The sequence below is a fragment of the Panthera onca genome, chromosome F2 (assembly GCF_046562875.1).
Source record: "Panthera onca isolate mPanOnc1 chromosome F2, mPanOnc1 haplotype 2, whole genome shotgun sequence".
NCBI lineage: Eukaryota > Metazoa > Chordata > Mammalia > Carnivora > Felidae > Panthera > Panthera onca.
In genome coordinates, this window is record NC_138356.1 from 67,136,167 (window position 1) to 67,151,609 (window position 15,443).

The following is a 15,443-nucleotide window of genomic DNA, read 5'->3' on the forward strand; positions in this document are numbered from 1 at the left end:
CATTGATCTGTCAGGCCAACTCCACTGTTCCTTAGCTGTGAGATTTGGACAGGTCTTCTCCTTTCCTGGGCTCCATTTTCTCTCTCTCTCAAATCAAAGGGTTGAACTAAGCCATTGGTTTTTACTCTGAGTTGTGCTCTCTTGCAAAAGACAGTCAGGGGCTGTGGATTATTGGACAGGATCTAAGAATCCATATGTTGAAAAAGTCTGAAGGCTAGATAAAATCATACCTCACACACATCCATTCTATATGTATATGGAGATGCTCTTCTAAGTAATAAAATGCAATTTAAAGGGCTATAATTTTTGTCATTATGCTTTTTGTAATTAAAATGCAATTAAAACTTATTGAATCACTAATTTTGATCATCATGATTTTCCTAATTGAAATGTAATTTCAAATGTTAGTGAAGTTTTGCTAATTTTGGTCATTATGATGTTCTTAATCAACAGATACTAAATATTCCGTTAATATGAGGAAGATCTGAATGTATCTTTGCTAGTAAGAGTGGAACTTAAAAATTGCACGGGTTGAGAATCACAGGTCCAGATGATTTCTTGGGTTCTTTCTAGGTCTGACATTTTGGGATTCTAAACTAAAGTGTCTAAAACAGTAGACGTGTGGTTTAAAAAATCTATTCAGTTGCACTAGCCACATTTCAAATGCTCAGTAGTCACATGGGTTAGTGCCTACCATATTGATCAGTGTAGATAATGGAACAGTTTCATCATCATGGAAAGTTCTATTAGACAGCCAGATGAACTAAATGATTTTACTACTGTGTTTTCCTTGAGGTGAGAGAGTCTTAACATACAATTCTCAGAAGAATATGAGTTTGAAGCTTGAAGTCGTTCAGCCTTTAGTCCTGTCACTGAAGGGAGTGGGAGAGGGGCATGGTTATGAAACCTGACAGATTGATTCACTCTTCCTGGGCCAGTTTGCCTTTGAACCTTTGAGTGTAATAGGTAACATGATGCTCAGAAGAGCCATGCACACCAAGTGTTGATTCAGCCACACCCCCAAATACTCTCACCCACCAGATTATTCTGAAACTCAGAAGCTTGTATCCAGGATCTGGATATAGCCAGACACCAGGATTTTGCTGGTTCCTAGCCCAGAGGAGCCACTAAGAAGAGGAAGAATGGAGAAGCCATCCAAAGCCAAGTAACATATTTTCTTCTCCTAACAGGAAGGCTTCTGGGTGTGACTGGAGCCAAAGGGCTGGGAGCTGGGGGCAAGGGTCTCCCTTGAAAAATTCTCAAGGGTTGGGGCACCTGGGTGGCTCAGTCTGTTAAGCGTCCAACTCTTGGTTTCGGCTCAGGTCATGATCTCGTGGTTCATGAGTTAGAGCCCCGAGTCTGGCTTTGTACTGTCAGTGCAGACCCTGCTTGGGATTCTCTCTCTCTCTCTCTCTCTCTGCCCCTCCCCTGCTTTCTCTCTCTCTCTCTCTCTAAAAAAAAATCCTCAAGGGTTGTTAACTAAGACTTAACACTTAGTAGGCAAAGGCCAGGGGCCAGGAGGCATGATGTTTTTAAGAGACACATTTCTCCTTCTGATGAGAAAATACGTATATACTATTCATTGTAGAAAATTTAGCAGATACAGAAGCTATGAGGATTTTAAAAATCCCTCATAATACAACTGGAAATAGCCATTGTTAACATTTAAGGCGATTTCCTTAATTCATTGAGCTGGACTATAAAGGGTTTATATTTAAAAGCTTTCATTTTCTGAAACCAAGGCCTTTCCTTATTTAAATGCACTGACCTATAAGCCAACTTAAACCTGGTTTCTTTTCTCTAGCCATGTTCTTCTGCTTAAAGGGTCTCTTTTCTCCATTTGTAAGTGACAGGTGAGGTTTTTCAGGTCATTTTGCAAGAATGATGTCCACTGGCCTCACTCATAGACTTGCTGAGGGAGCTCCTCTGGGCTCAAACTGTCCCCTTATGACCATAGTGACCTTGGGGGAGTTAGTCATGTGACTTACAGCAGGCCTTGGCTTTTTATTTGCTTTGGGGCTGGATAAAAGGGGTCTGGGCACATTTGTATTTTTCATCTGCAAAGTAATTTGGTAGAATTACACGGGTATGTGGTCAGCTCAGACTGGGAGTAGCTTTGGGTTTGTGGTATAGAATGTCTGCTGAATCATTAAAAACTTCAATCATTTGATAAATATTTCTCTTATGAAGATAGCGCTTTACTAGGCCCTGGGCTCACAAAAATTCATCTAAACAGATTATTCTCCTAGAGTGCTTATGGATAAGTATTGATCAATAACAACATGGGTGATTATGATTTGGGTGTTATAGGTGTTATGATGGGGGTATGCTCTTGGTACTGTGAAAGCCCAGGTGAGGAGAACTCCATTTGGGGAGCTCAAGGAAGGCTCATTAGAAAAAGTACACCTAAGCTCAGAAGTGAAGGATGTGGAAATAGAAATGAAGGTGAGGAAGAATGTTCCAGACAGAAGAGACAGCACCAGTAAAGAGTGGGACATGAGAAAGCATGATGCATTTGGAAATGACATGTTCAGGAAAGTGTGTACGATGTTCATTTTATATATTTTGCTGGCAAATGTCTTGAACAATAATGTTTGCTTCAAGACTGGCCTATGCTGATATCTGATGACACATTTCCCTTCCTGCACAAGTGTAAATACCACTGGTATTCTGAAGAAGACCCAGGTCAAGGCCACCTTCCTCAGGAAGTCTTCCTCAATTTCCTCTGGTGGAAATAAGCTCTCCCTCCTCTGAATTCCCACAGAGCTCTTGTCCTTTCTGACCTTTATTAAACAGTTTATAAAACACTTTATAAAACAGTTACTTACAGATGCCTCTCCTTCTACCTTAACTATGAACGGATCGGGGTCAGGGAAAGTCTCCTTGCCTTCCAGAATCTTACCTGGTGCCGGAGCAAAAATGCACTTAAATAACATGTGTGTAGTCAGAGAATTCTGGGCTCCTGACTAGAGCTGGTCTTTTGTGCTGTGTCTCATGTTTGGTTTTTTTGTGTTTTTTTTTTTTTTTTTTTTTGAGATTTTAGCACATTCTCTCTCTCACCGAAATTATTATTATTATTTTTCCAGGCGCCTTCCCTGATACCCTACCATAGTTAGGCTCAGGATAATTTTCAGAAGAAAATAATGGCATTTGATTTCATTTATTCATGAAGAGTGAATTCATTGGGATGAAGGTTTTAAGTGGCATTACGAATAGTGCCTGGAATAAGGGTTCTGCTGTGAGAGGACAGAGAGCAGAATTTCTCACGTGGGTAGCAACCGTTCTAAGTGTTGTGGAGGGTTTTTAGCAAGGCTTAGAGGCAACCATTATGTACTTGCATGGCTGCCTTTGTTGTTAAAATAATGAAATGGTTTCATACCAGCAGGTGAGTAGCTCTTGTCTTAAGCCCACTGAGTGCCCTTCTGACACCCAGTACCCACTTATATCCAGCAATGAATGGGTTAATGCCTGGCATAGTGGGAGGTCTCCAGGCTCGTGCACTAGTGACACGATTGGTGGCATTTTGGGAGGTCAATTCCCATGCCCTTGACATTTTGACTATAACTCCTGATGATCAAGTATATGTCTGTCAGTGATTTTGAAGTACTTCCTCCTGAATAAAACAGGTTTTGGGTGCATTTTGGATAAAAGAGAGCTGATTAGGAAACCAGTAACAGCAATGATTCCAACCATTGACTCTATCATTTACTAACTATATTACTTTAGGCATGTCACTTCCCCTCTGCTTCTGTTTTCTTGTCTGTAAAAGAGGGAAAAGAATGCATTCTTTTATCCACCCACCCATCCATTCATCCATCCATCCACTCATTTATCCATCCAACAAACAACTGTGCCAACCCTAAGCTGGAAATGTTGCCTGACAGTGACCAGACAGAGATTTAGGGAATTCTCTTTGGGGGACCAGTCACACATCTAGTTTTGAAGGTCAGACAAGATTTAAGATTTCTTTTTTAATGTTCATTTATTTTTGAGAGAGAGAGAGAGAGAGAGAGCATAAATGGGGGCAGGAGGCAGAGAGAGAGGGAGGCACAGAATCTGAAGCAGATTCTTGGCTCTGAGCTTTATCACAGAACCTGACGTGGGGCTTGAACTCATGAGCTATGAGATCATGACCTGAGCTAGTTGGACGCTTAACCGACTGAGCCACCCAGGTGCCCCTAGGTCAGATGAGATTTTAAAAGTGAAAGCCTTTAGAATCTGTACAGGACTTCATTGACACGGGTGTTGTCACATTAATAGCAGCATTAATTCCTTTGTACTTACTTAGAGAACAGTCTACGGCCTTTTTTGTGTGCAGTATAATATTTTAGTAAGGCCCTTTGGCACTTATTCATGACATTTGTATAAATCCTGCATACAATTCCAAAAGGACTGTGAATCAGTTTCCATTTAACTAGTATTTGACGAAAACTTCCTTGTTCCCACTGCTACTTTTTTTTTCCAAATCAAAAAGAGCTTCACACTTTTGGCTGAATGAAAAATACTGCGCGGCCCTTATAAAAATGTGAAACAATACAGAAAAGGATATAAGTGAAAGTAAAATGAATGCCAAATCCCACCTGCCAATCTTTTTGATGAAAAATGGCCTCAGAAATCTTCCCATGCCCTTTTTTTTTTTTTTTTTTTTTTACATAAACATAAATCATATCGTACGTAGCGTTCTGCAGCCTACTTCGCTCTGAATGGTGTCAGCACACACCGGAGGTTCTATTACCAGGTAGACGATTGAAAAAGAAGTGTTTAGCATTAAAAAGTGCTGTGATCCCTGTGACTCCCTTCATCACAGCACTCTAGAGTTCTCTGGGTCGAATCCTTTTCTTGCAGTTTTTTTCCCCTGAACTACCAAAGTTTACGTCTGGGTCTTGTACGGACGTACTTTCTCAATTCAGTAAATACATAGCTGCACCACCCTTGTCAATGAGCACATGGAATTCTGTGGTATGCACAAAATTATTTAATTAGTCCTCCGGGGACGGGTTTTTGAGTTATTTCCCATTTTCAGCTAATGCAATAATTTTGTAACAAGCATCCTTCTGTATTCAACTTTGCCCAGTTGCAAACTTCTGCCATCCAACCTTCAGGGTAAACTCCTAGAAATGAGAAGACTGAGGTCAAAGGTTTCTAGGCTTTAATTAAGGGACTATTCGGGGACATGAGGGGTGTATGTTGTGGAAGCTGGAGATTCAGCTGGGGTGGTGGGACTTAAAACTCACAGCACACCTTGAGAACAGAGCAGAAAGTGTTTAGCAGAGAGGTGAAGAACGAACGCTGTTGACTGAAGGGGTCACTGAATGTGAAGTGACCTTGCTTTTGAGTCCCTGAAAATAGCCTGGGCCCTCATCCATGAGGGTATCTCTTTTAGAGAGAGTCTTCAAAAAAATTTTTTTTAACATTTATTTATTTTTGAGAGAGAGACAGAGCGTGAGCAGGGGAGGAGCAGAGAGAGAAGGAGACACAGAATCTTAAGCAGGCTCCAGGCTCCAAGCTGTCAGCACAGAGCCTGACATGGGGCTTGAACCCAAGAACTGTGAGATCATGACCTGAGCTCAAGTTGGATGCTTAACGGACTGAGTCACCCAGGCGTCCCTTATATTCTTTTTAAAGTCAGTTATTGGGGAGCCTGGGTGGCTTGGTTAAGTGTCTGACTTCGGCTCAGGTCAGGAGCTCATGGTTCGTGAGTTTGAGCCCCACATCAGGCTCTGTGCTGACAGCTCAGAGCCTGGAGCCTGCTTTGGATTCTGTGTCTCCCTCTCTCTCTGCCCCTCCTCTGCTCACACTCTGTCTCTCCAAAATGAATAAAACCTTAAAAAAAATAAAGTCAGTTATCTAGGCATAATAATGATGGCGGTGGTGATGATGGTGGTGGTGGTGATGATTATGGTAATGATAGCCGATAACTTATGGAGCACTTAACACATGCCGGGTCCTGTGCTAAGCACTGCCCATGCATTATTTCACTTAACCCTCCCAACTATAAGGCACGAACTAGTGTCATCCTCATGTTACAGACGAGGAAGCTTAAATTTAAGAATAAGAAAGTGAAAACACTCAGTTAATCAGAATATCCAATTAATCGCGACCCTCAACCAGACTACCACGAGAAGGTGAAGTCCTGGTGCTCAGAGACGGCCATCACATGTAGAGAATTTTCTCTGCCCTGCATCTAGAATGGTACCCCTGGGAGAACTGAGAAAGAAGCACAGATCATTTTCTGTGCCTCGTGGCTCTGATGAACAACATTGGACAAGAAAGGCTGCTAGATAGTGCAGGCACCTGTTCTTTCCTCTCAGTTCTGTGTTTCATTCTCCTGACTATTCTCTCACAGCCCCTGTCAAAACTGAATGCGCTGTGTGATGTGGTGCTTTTTAGGTTGTTTTTTTTGTTTTGTTTCATTTTGTTTTGTTTTGTATGCCTCTTTGTTCATAGAAGGTAAGCTTTTGACTTTGATCTAAAAGTCAGTGGGATGTCTAAAGTTCAGTTCTCTCCAAGTGAAATCTTTAGGTTGTTTTAGTTATATACTCCGTTACTGTTATTTGTTATTCATAAATTCTATTCTTGTTTTAAGGTATTGATACATTAGTTAGGATATTGGTTTGGCTGCATGTGATAGACACTAAAAACTGTGGCTTAAATTGATAGAAATGGACTTCTCTTTCATAGAATAGTCAGGAGGGAGGCGGTCCAGGGTTGAAATGGCAGCTCTGATCCACGAGGGTGCCCAGGGATCCTGTTTCTGTCTCCCCTGTGGTTCTGACATGCTGACAGTGTTTCATTCATCTGCACAGTCTGCTGAATTACTCATGTTCCAAGTGGCAGAATGGGGGAAAAGAAAGGGTACAGCATGACCCCTGTCTTTAAGGATGGAGCTGGGTTACAACATCACATTCACGACCCTCCTACTGGCTGATTCAGCTTCAAGGCACCAGGCTGCAAGGGATGCTGAGAAATATAGTTTTGTAATTTCTGTGGCTATAAGCCTAGCTAAAAATTAGTAATTCTATTACTATGAAATAGAAGGAGAAAAGGATAGCAGGGGACAGTATTCAAAAATAAAGCTGAACAGCAATGAGATAAAAATATATAAATAGAAGTTTTAATATTTCTTTTCTGCATTTCAGTGGATGGTCTTGTCCAGACCCCAGAATGTATCGACTCTTCCTTGGAAGCCATTGCCCTACAGGGTTTTCTGATTTTCCAACACATTGGAAGGAGGTCTCTGAAAATAATAGAATGCTATCCTTAGAAACATAAGCTCCAGGACCAGGTACATTATTTGTAATGAAAATACAGGATCCTTCGTTCAAAAATGATTAAGAATTTCAAGATGGAAAAACCAGAAAAAAAAAAAGTCAGCATGCAGCTTGTCTAAGAGCATGGCACCCAGTGCAATGACATAGGTCACATATTCATCATGAGGCTGGCCCAGCTCAGCTGTCACTGGGGAGTGGCAGAAAAGGTGTTAAAGCTCCCACTGACTTCTTACCGTTGTCACATAAGTTATGGCAGTCCACGCTTATAACACAGTGCGGTGTAAATCAACACCCAGAGTGGACCTCAACAGCTAAGTGGTAGAGTGTTGGGGTGACCACTGGTGGAGGCTTTGGGAATATTCTCAGACTTGGGATGCCAGTCATACATTTCTGCAAGTTAGAGACAATCTGTCTTGTGACTTCATTAAATGTTCTTTGCATGACTTCCCCTGAAGGTAGGTTAGTACTATGTTTAGTAACCTGGATGACCTACTTTTCTCTGGGTTCTGGGACAAAGGCTATGCCCATATGCTTTGGAAATAGTCCGTCCATTCACTTTGCCTGCTTCGGTGCACAGTGACCAGAGTGCACACTGTGGGAATGTTGAGCTGGGGCCAGCTCTGGGAGGTCATCACAAGCAGGGCTAGACTGGTGGGATGTCAGTTCAGGTTATGGTTGAGGAGGGGAGACTTGCCAACTATTAGGTCAAGGTTTTAAGAAGGCAATATAAACATGGATCAGAAATTCGAGTTCTAGGAGATTGCAGGTAACAGAACAGACAGAGTATAAGCTGGCTCACAATCCTGTACTCACAATTCTTAAGTCCATACAGCTCTGAAATCTGAGAGTTTTCTCTAGGTTTGGTACAGACTCTTTTGTTGTAGAACCTGATATGAGGCTACTTATTATCTTTATCCCAGTTAATAGGAACGGTTATATGTTTTGCTATAGAAATATTAATACATTTGATTATGCAATGCTGGGCCAGACTCTAATGGGAAATTATTTAGCACTCTCTCGTTTTCTAAAATCAGAAACATTTTGAATTTGTAATACACTGGGATCCAAAGATTTGGGGTTATAATATATAGCATTTATTGAACATACATTATGTGACAGACATTATTCGGAGCACTTTACATGTCTTAATTTCTTTAATACTCATGGTATGCTATGAGATAGATACCAATATTTTCCCCACGTGACTGGTAAGAAATCTGGAGCTGAGAAGTTTTGTAATTTGCCTATAGTCATGGATAATCAGTAAATGACAGACAGCGACAAAGGTGAATGTCTTGGGGGCCTACTTTTATATCATGGAGGTGAGTCATCTCAAGAGGCATGAACGCCAATCTCATTTTGGGCAAAAAGGCTTGGCTGAAATGACTGGGAAAATTAGTCATAATAGTGAATCTATTTGTTGGGTGAGATATGAGGCTTAATGAAAAAGTGTTCTTTCTACTATTTCTGTAGTGAAACTATTCAGGAACAGTTAAAACTGTACTAATCCTTTGGGAGAATCAAGTGACCTTCGGGTGCTAAGGATTCATTGATAGAAGTCATACTTCTGGGAGCACCTGGGTGGCTCAGTCTGTTAAGCATCCAACTTCAGCTCAGGTCATGAACTCGCAGTTCGTGAGTTCGAGTCCCGCGTCGGGCTCTGTGCGGACGGCTCAGAGCCTGGAGCCTGCTTCGGATTCTGTGTCTCCCTCTGTCTCTCTACCCCTCCCCTGCTTGTGCTTGCTCTCTCTCAAAAATAAATAAACCCTTAAAAAATAAACAAAACTTCCTTATTTAAAAAAAAAGTCACACTTCTTTATTTAAATATCCAAAGGGCAACCCAATTTTTATGTGTTAAATTGATTTTTGGCTTCGATTGTAACAGACATACTACATTAAAAACATCTTTACATTAGCTTTTGTGAAAGCACCATTTGTCTTAGTAGAAATCTTACTTTAATGCTTCTCTCAAAAATTGTACTTCTGGATAATAGCTGGGTGGGTCGACTGATAGTATCTTGCTTTATTGAAGCCCACATTATTCAAGGCAGATTCCCAATCCCTGACAAAATAAAAATAGATGACATCTATTGCTTCTTCTAGATGTTCCACACTTGTCTTGGTAAGAGAGATGAATTAGATTAGTTTGACAGGATTTGTTCTTTGTGAGACTTTAGTGACTATCTTATACCTCTGTATATCACTGTGTTTCTACCCACACAGTTTTTGTCTGATAATTTCTTTCCACTGATTTTTTTTCTTTTTGGAAATGGATGCAATGTGTGTATCATGAATAATGGATGGTTTTATTTCTATAATTGCTACAAATGATGATAGGGGTTAGACAGGAGTATTAATTTCTCCATCAACACTTGAATATGAATCAAGAATTTTGTTCATTTGTAAATTACCTTGTAATGAAATTTGGAAAAAAACTTTTCTCATCATAGTTTCTCGATAGATTCTTAATACATGCTTACTTTTGCATACAAAAGCATGAATATTCCAACATGAATAAAAGCGTATTTAATTTTTTGGTGCAAAAATGATACTTAGATGAACTCTTATCACAGCAGCCTGGTGGAGATTCATTGAAGCTTTTTATTGCTGGTAGAATGGAATTTTTCTTTTCTTTTTTCTTTTTCTTTTTGAGAGAGAGAGAGAGAGAGCGAGCTTGCTAGTGGGAGAGGAGCAGAGAGAGAGGTTGCTGGATGATCCAGGGAGGCTCTGGACTGATAGCAGAGAGCCTGATGCAGGGCTCCAACTCAAGATCGATGAGATCATGATCTGAGCTGAAGTTGGATGCTTAACCGACTGAGCCACCCAGGGGACCCTGGAACTTTGCTTTTCTTTCTGACTGCTCTGCATCTTTAAACATCCTGTCCCATTTGTAAATTCTTTCCAAGTAAAAGATACAAACTTGCCTTCCCAGCTTCTCTTGTAGCCGGGATGCCGGCATGTGACCAGGCTGCATCACTCAGATGCTTGCATTTGAGGTTCTGGCTTGAAAGCCAGTGATACAAATAAGCATCAGTGACATCCTGATGAGGAAGAGGGCAAATAGACCCGTTTTCTCAGAGAGGGCAGTTGTAGAAGTTCTGGCAATGCCCTCTTGTTTCCGATGTGGCAGATAAGCTGAAGTGTCTGTGTCCAGAATGGGGTCTATCTAGGGGCCGTCTGTGGTGTGAGATGGGCATAGCTCCTTGCTTTTTCATATTCAAATTTGATTCTCTGGGCCTCTTCCCAAATCTGGAAACTGTCATTCCTTTTCTGTTTAGTCAGGGAGGGTTTCTGTAATTTGCAATTAAATTTCATTGATGCAGCTGAGATATGAGAATAATGACAAGGAAATAGGATTCTTTTGTGTGTATCTCCTTCCAGCTGTTGAAAGATATGGGTAGAACAAGACTCTTTGCCAGGTCATTCTTACTGTCGTCATCATTTACTTAAACTGATTCACTGTTGAGAACAGCAAACTGTAAAGAGTGATGCATATGCAGGCAGACTGTTTCTAAGGAAAATGGAAGATGACTTCATGCTTGTGCAATGACTGGCTATGAGTCTGGAATTTACCAGTGGCCTTAGTTAAAAGATGAGTCATGAAGAGGTCCTGGATAGAGATCTGGAAGGTTCCAGGGTCTTAGTTTGAGATGTTGGTTGGAACAAAGAATACATTTCACTAGAGGCCCATGATTTAATTCTTCCATTCACTTATTCAGTACATATTTATTAAGTCCCTTCTCTGCACAATGCACATGCAAAGTATTGGGGAAACAGTGAATCAGCTAGGGCCAGGCAGATCTTTGTTTGGTGCTCTGGGGGTTCCAAGTATTTCCATACAGACATGAGGAAAGATAACGGGTTTTTTTTTTAAATTATTTTTTGTAACTGAAGATACTGAACAGTGGAGACCTTACATGATTTATCCACAATCCCGTTCAGTAAGTAGTAGAACTAAGAATTGAACTCAATTCTTCTGGTTCCAGAATCCTGTAATTTTTCCAGGATACCAGCCACTTCTTACCTGCCATATCAACTCTCATATCAACTCGGAGAGTCAGGTATCAAAATCTTGCCATTTCTCAAATTTCTTCCCATTTCTAGAAAGGAAACCTGAGCCAAGAAGGGGTTAGACTGGTAAATAAAAAGGTGGGTCTCCCCTTTCTATGGCTTGTAGTCCCTTTACTATCCTTCATTTCTGCTACCCCAGGCTGCCTCTGTCATTTATATGTTGATTGGGAACATGGTATTGAGAGCTGTCCTTGTTGGATGATATGAAGGGAAAATATCCACATCAATAGTACATCTCGAGATGAGGGTCAGGTGCCATAGAATATAGTTAAGTGTGAGAACTGGGGGGCAAGGGTACGAGAAAAGGAACTCTACCTACTTGAGCATTTGTTTCCTAGGGTTGTGGTGTTACAAAAGACAAGGTCCCCACCCCTACTTAACGCCAGAATCTAGTGGGCAAGATCAGTATGTACACAGCTGAGTCATCCCTATTATTAGGTCTGTGCCTCTTGTGTTATTTATGCTATTAGAGGACATGGGTTTCTTTCTTTTTTAATTGAACATTTTGTTGAGATCATTGTAGGTTATGGAGACATGTAGATAACACACAGCTGTAAGAAATAATACAAAGATCTCCTGTACCTTTTACCTAATTTCCCCCAATGGTAATAGTTTACAAAACTATAGTACAATATCACAACCAGGATATGGACATTGATACAGTCCACTGATCTTATTCAGATTTCTCAAATATTACTTGTACTCCTTGTACTCGTGTGAATGTGTATATGTATGTGTGTGTATTACTTGCGCGAATGTGTATATGTATGTGTGTGTATTTAGTTCTCTACAGTCTTTTTTTTTTTAATTTTTTTTTTTTTACATTTATTTATTTTTGAGAGAGAGAGACAGCATGAGCAGGGGAGGGGCAGAGAGAGAGGGAGACACAGAATCAGAAGCAGCCTCCAGGCTCCAAGCTGTCAGCACAGAGCCCGATGCGGGGCTCGAACCCACAAACTGTGAGATCATGACCTGAGCTGAAGTCAGATGCTTAACGAACTGAGCCACCCAGGCGCCCCTCTACAGTCTTATCACCAGTGTTGGTTGGTGAACCCAACACCACTGTCAAGACACAGAATAGTTCCACCATCACAAGGATCTCATGTGTTGTCCTTTTGTATATTTTTAACCACACCTCTTCTCTCCCTGGTTTTATTTATTTTTGTCTCATGTGTCCTTGGTATCTATAAAGTTACTTAATAAATTCCTATTATATGACTAAATCAACTTAACAGTGCCATAAGAGATTAACATATGTAAATAATGTCTTCTGGAGGGCAGGGAGCCATGAAGACAGAGAAAGAGGAGAGGCAGAATGTAACAGTGAGTGGGCATTTAGGACTTGGGCTGGACAGCACAATGAATAATCTCGAGAGGAGCTTCCTGGGTTGGAAGTCCCTCTCTATCACTTACGTCAGAGGTTGCCTTGGGACAAAGGCAATGGCATGTGTACTACCCCGGCCAGGGCTTGCTACATGGTGAGACTTACCTCAACAAACAGATGCTGCTCTGAATAGTCTTGGTTCTCGTTGTTTGAGAGGAGTCTCCAATGACTTAGAATGGAGATCCTGTCTAAATCTGCCTTTGTGAGGAGGTGTGGACTGAATCTTCTCCTCAAGGCTGCTATGGGGGAGGGGGCACTCAGCTGGTGGCCGAGCATGGCTGATACCCAGCCACCACCCCTCTGTGGTTCGGTCATCCTTGCCCCTGTGGCCACTCCCATTGAGGCTCTGGAGACACTGTTTGCATTTTTCACATCTTTTAGAACTTTCTATGGGGGAAATGACATGCCAATGGGCAGTTGTGAATCTGGGGATTAATGAAGGTTCTGGGAGGTTGCTCTCCTGAATAATCAGAGTCTTGTGTACCAAAGACCCCACCAAAACTTTGCACGGTCAGTAGATGAGTTTTACCCCAGCCTTGACTTCTTCCTAAGAAGGGTGTACACAATAATTTACAAGAATCAGCTCCCCTTCCTGGCAACTTCCTCTTTGTGAGATTGGGGAGGGGTGTTGACTCAGGATCTGATATGCGTTGTGTCTGGACCTCTCTTGGTTCCACTGAAATTCCCTCACTGTGTACACAGCTGTTGTGAGAAAATAAATCCCTGTGGGTTACAAGGCTAGAGCACTATCCAAGTTAAGAAACCCTTACAAATCTCCCTGCCAACTATCAAGCCCACTGCGGTAGGCCACCACAGCAAAGGCCTGTCTGGGTTGCTGCAGAGACCATATTCTTTTCTTTTTCAAGATTGGAATCGAACAGAGCCTGGGAAAGTTCCTTCCATCCACAAATTTCTTTTCAAGTGGTGTCATCAACAAAATTTATTGCTTGCTATCCGATATTACTATCTCCATCTTTCTTTGGAGCTTTTTATGAACTCATCAGGTCAGGGATTTAACACATTAAGTATGCACAGTGCACACTTAAGGGTAGGGTGGATAATGAACTGTTTCCCAATTAACAGACACAAGACTTACACTGCTGTTTGCACAAGCCATAGTTTTACGGGGCATGGGGACATTGACACTAAACAATATTGGATCACGAAGAAATCTGTTCTCTTTAAAATTATCTTCCGTTTCTGCTTTTGTCAGAGAAAACATCTTTAACAGCTCTCTAAGATTTGCCAATTCTTTTTTGAATGAGAACAAGCCTCATACTTAGAATCAGTTACAGCTATGGTGTAGCAATAGTGTTTCCCCCACCCAATTTATTTTTAAAGTCACTTTCTGTGAAGGCATGTGTTACTAGTTTACCATTTAAAATAAAACACACAGTATTATTTCATTATACATTTATTTGGTTAATAAATGGTGAGCTAATTTTTTTATTTTTATTTTTTAAATGTTTATTATTTGAGAAAGAGACGGAGAGCAAGCAGGGGGCCAGAGAGAGAGGGAGAAACAGAATCGGAAGCAGGCTCCAGGTTCTGAGCTGCCAGCACAGAGCCCGACGTGGGGCTGGAACTCACAGACCACGAGATCATGACCTGAGCTGAAGTCAGACATTTAACCGACTGAGCCACCCAGGCACCCCCTGGTGAGCTACTTTTAAAAATTAGGGTCAATGATTAAAGAGAGATGTGGTTTTGGCATTTCCTGAAGGTGGCATTTCAAATAGCTGAAGTGGGAAAGCATTGGTGTAATGGAAGGAAGTTTGGACTAGGTGAGAGGAGAACTGGCTTTTTTTTTTTTTTTTTAATGTTTATTTACTTATTATGAGAGAGAGTGTGTGTGTGAGTGGGAGAGGAACAGAGAGAAAGTCCCAAGCAGGCTCTGCGTTCTCAGTGCAGAACCTGACGCAGGGCTCAATCTCACAAACATTGAGATCATGACCTGAGCCAAAATCAAGAGTCAGACACTCAACCAACTGAGCCACCCAGGTACCCTGAGCACTGACTTTTAGAATTAGATTCTGCAGCAAGTATAATAGGACCCTGAGCAACTTACAGCTTCACTGGGCTTCTGTTCCTTTATCTGAAATTTCAGTGGGTTTGCACCTATGAAACCTATTCCTCAAACACCCATTGTCTGCAAAATGTTGTACTTATGAGTGTGATGCTACAGTGATGACCATGGGGTGAATCCTTCTCTCGGGGAGTTTACAGACTAAAACAGAACACAGCCCAAGTTTGATGTGTTAGAGGAGGAGGCAGATAGCCAGCTACCAAGGAAAGCAGAGTATGGCTGAGTTCCGGCTCTGGCTCTGCCAGTTATGACCTGGTTTTCACCAGTCATTCAACTTCTCTGAGCCCCAGGTTCTTCGTTTTGTTTGTTTGTTTTTGTTTTTTTGCTTTTGTTCTTTTTTACCTCCATTAGCTGAAGTCTTTTTTTTTTGAAATTTTATTTTTTATTTTTTAAAATTTACATCCAAATAAGTTAGCATAGAGTGAAACAATGATTTCAGGAGTAGATTCCTTAGGGCCCCTTCCCCATTTAGCCCATCCCCCTTCCCACAACCCCTCCAGTAACCCTCAGTTTGCTCTCCATATTTATGAGTCTCTTCTGTTTTGTCCCCCTCCCTGTTTTTATATTATTTTTGTTTCCCTTCCCTTATGTTCATCTGTTTTGTCTCTTAAAGGCCTCATATGAGTGAAGT

General features: G+C 41.3%; 1 protein-coding gene across 1 annotated transcript in view; it reads left to right on the plus strand.

Annotated features, from left to right (window-relative positions):
• Positions 1-1,061: 1,061 nt before the first annotated feature.
• FER1L6 (fer-1 like family member 6) overlaps positions 1,062-15,443 on the plus strand; it is a 164,766-nt gene continuing 150,384 nt past the window's right edge. The window contains exon 1 of the mRNA XM_060611264.3: positions 1,062-1,165. Within this exon, the coding sequence (XP_060467247.3) occupies positions 1,143-1,165 (23 nt within the window). The 5' untranslated portion in view covers positions 1,062-1,142. The remainder of the gene's footprint in view (positions 1,166-15,443) is intronic.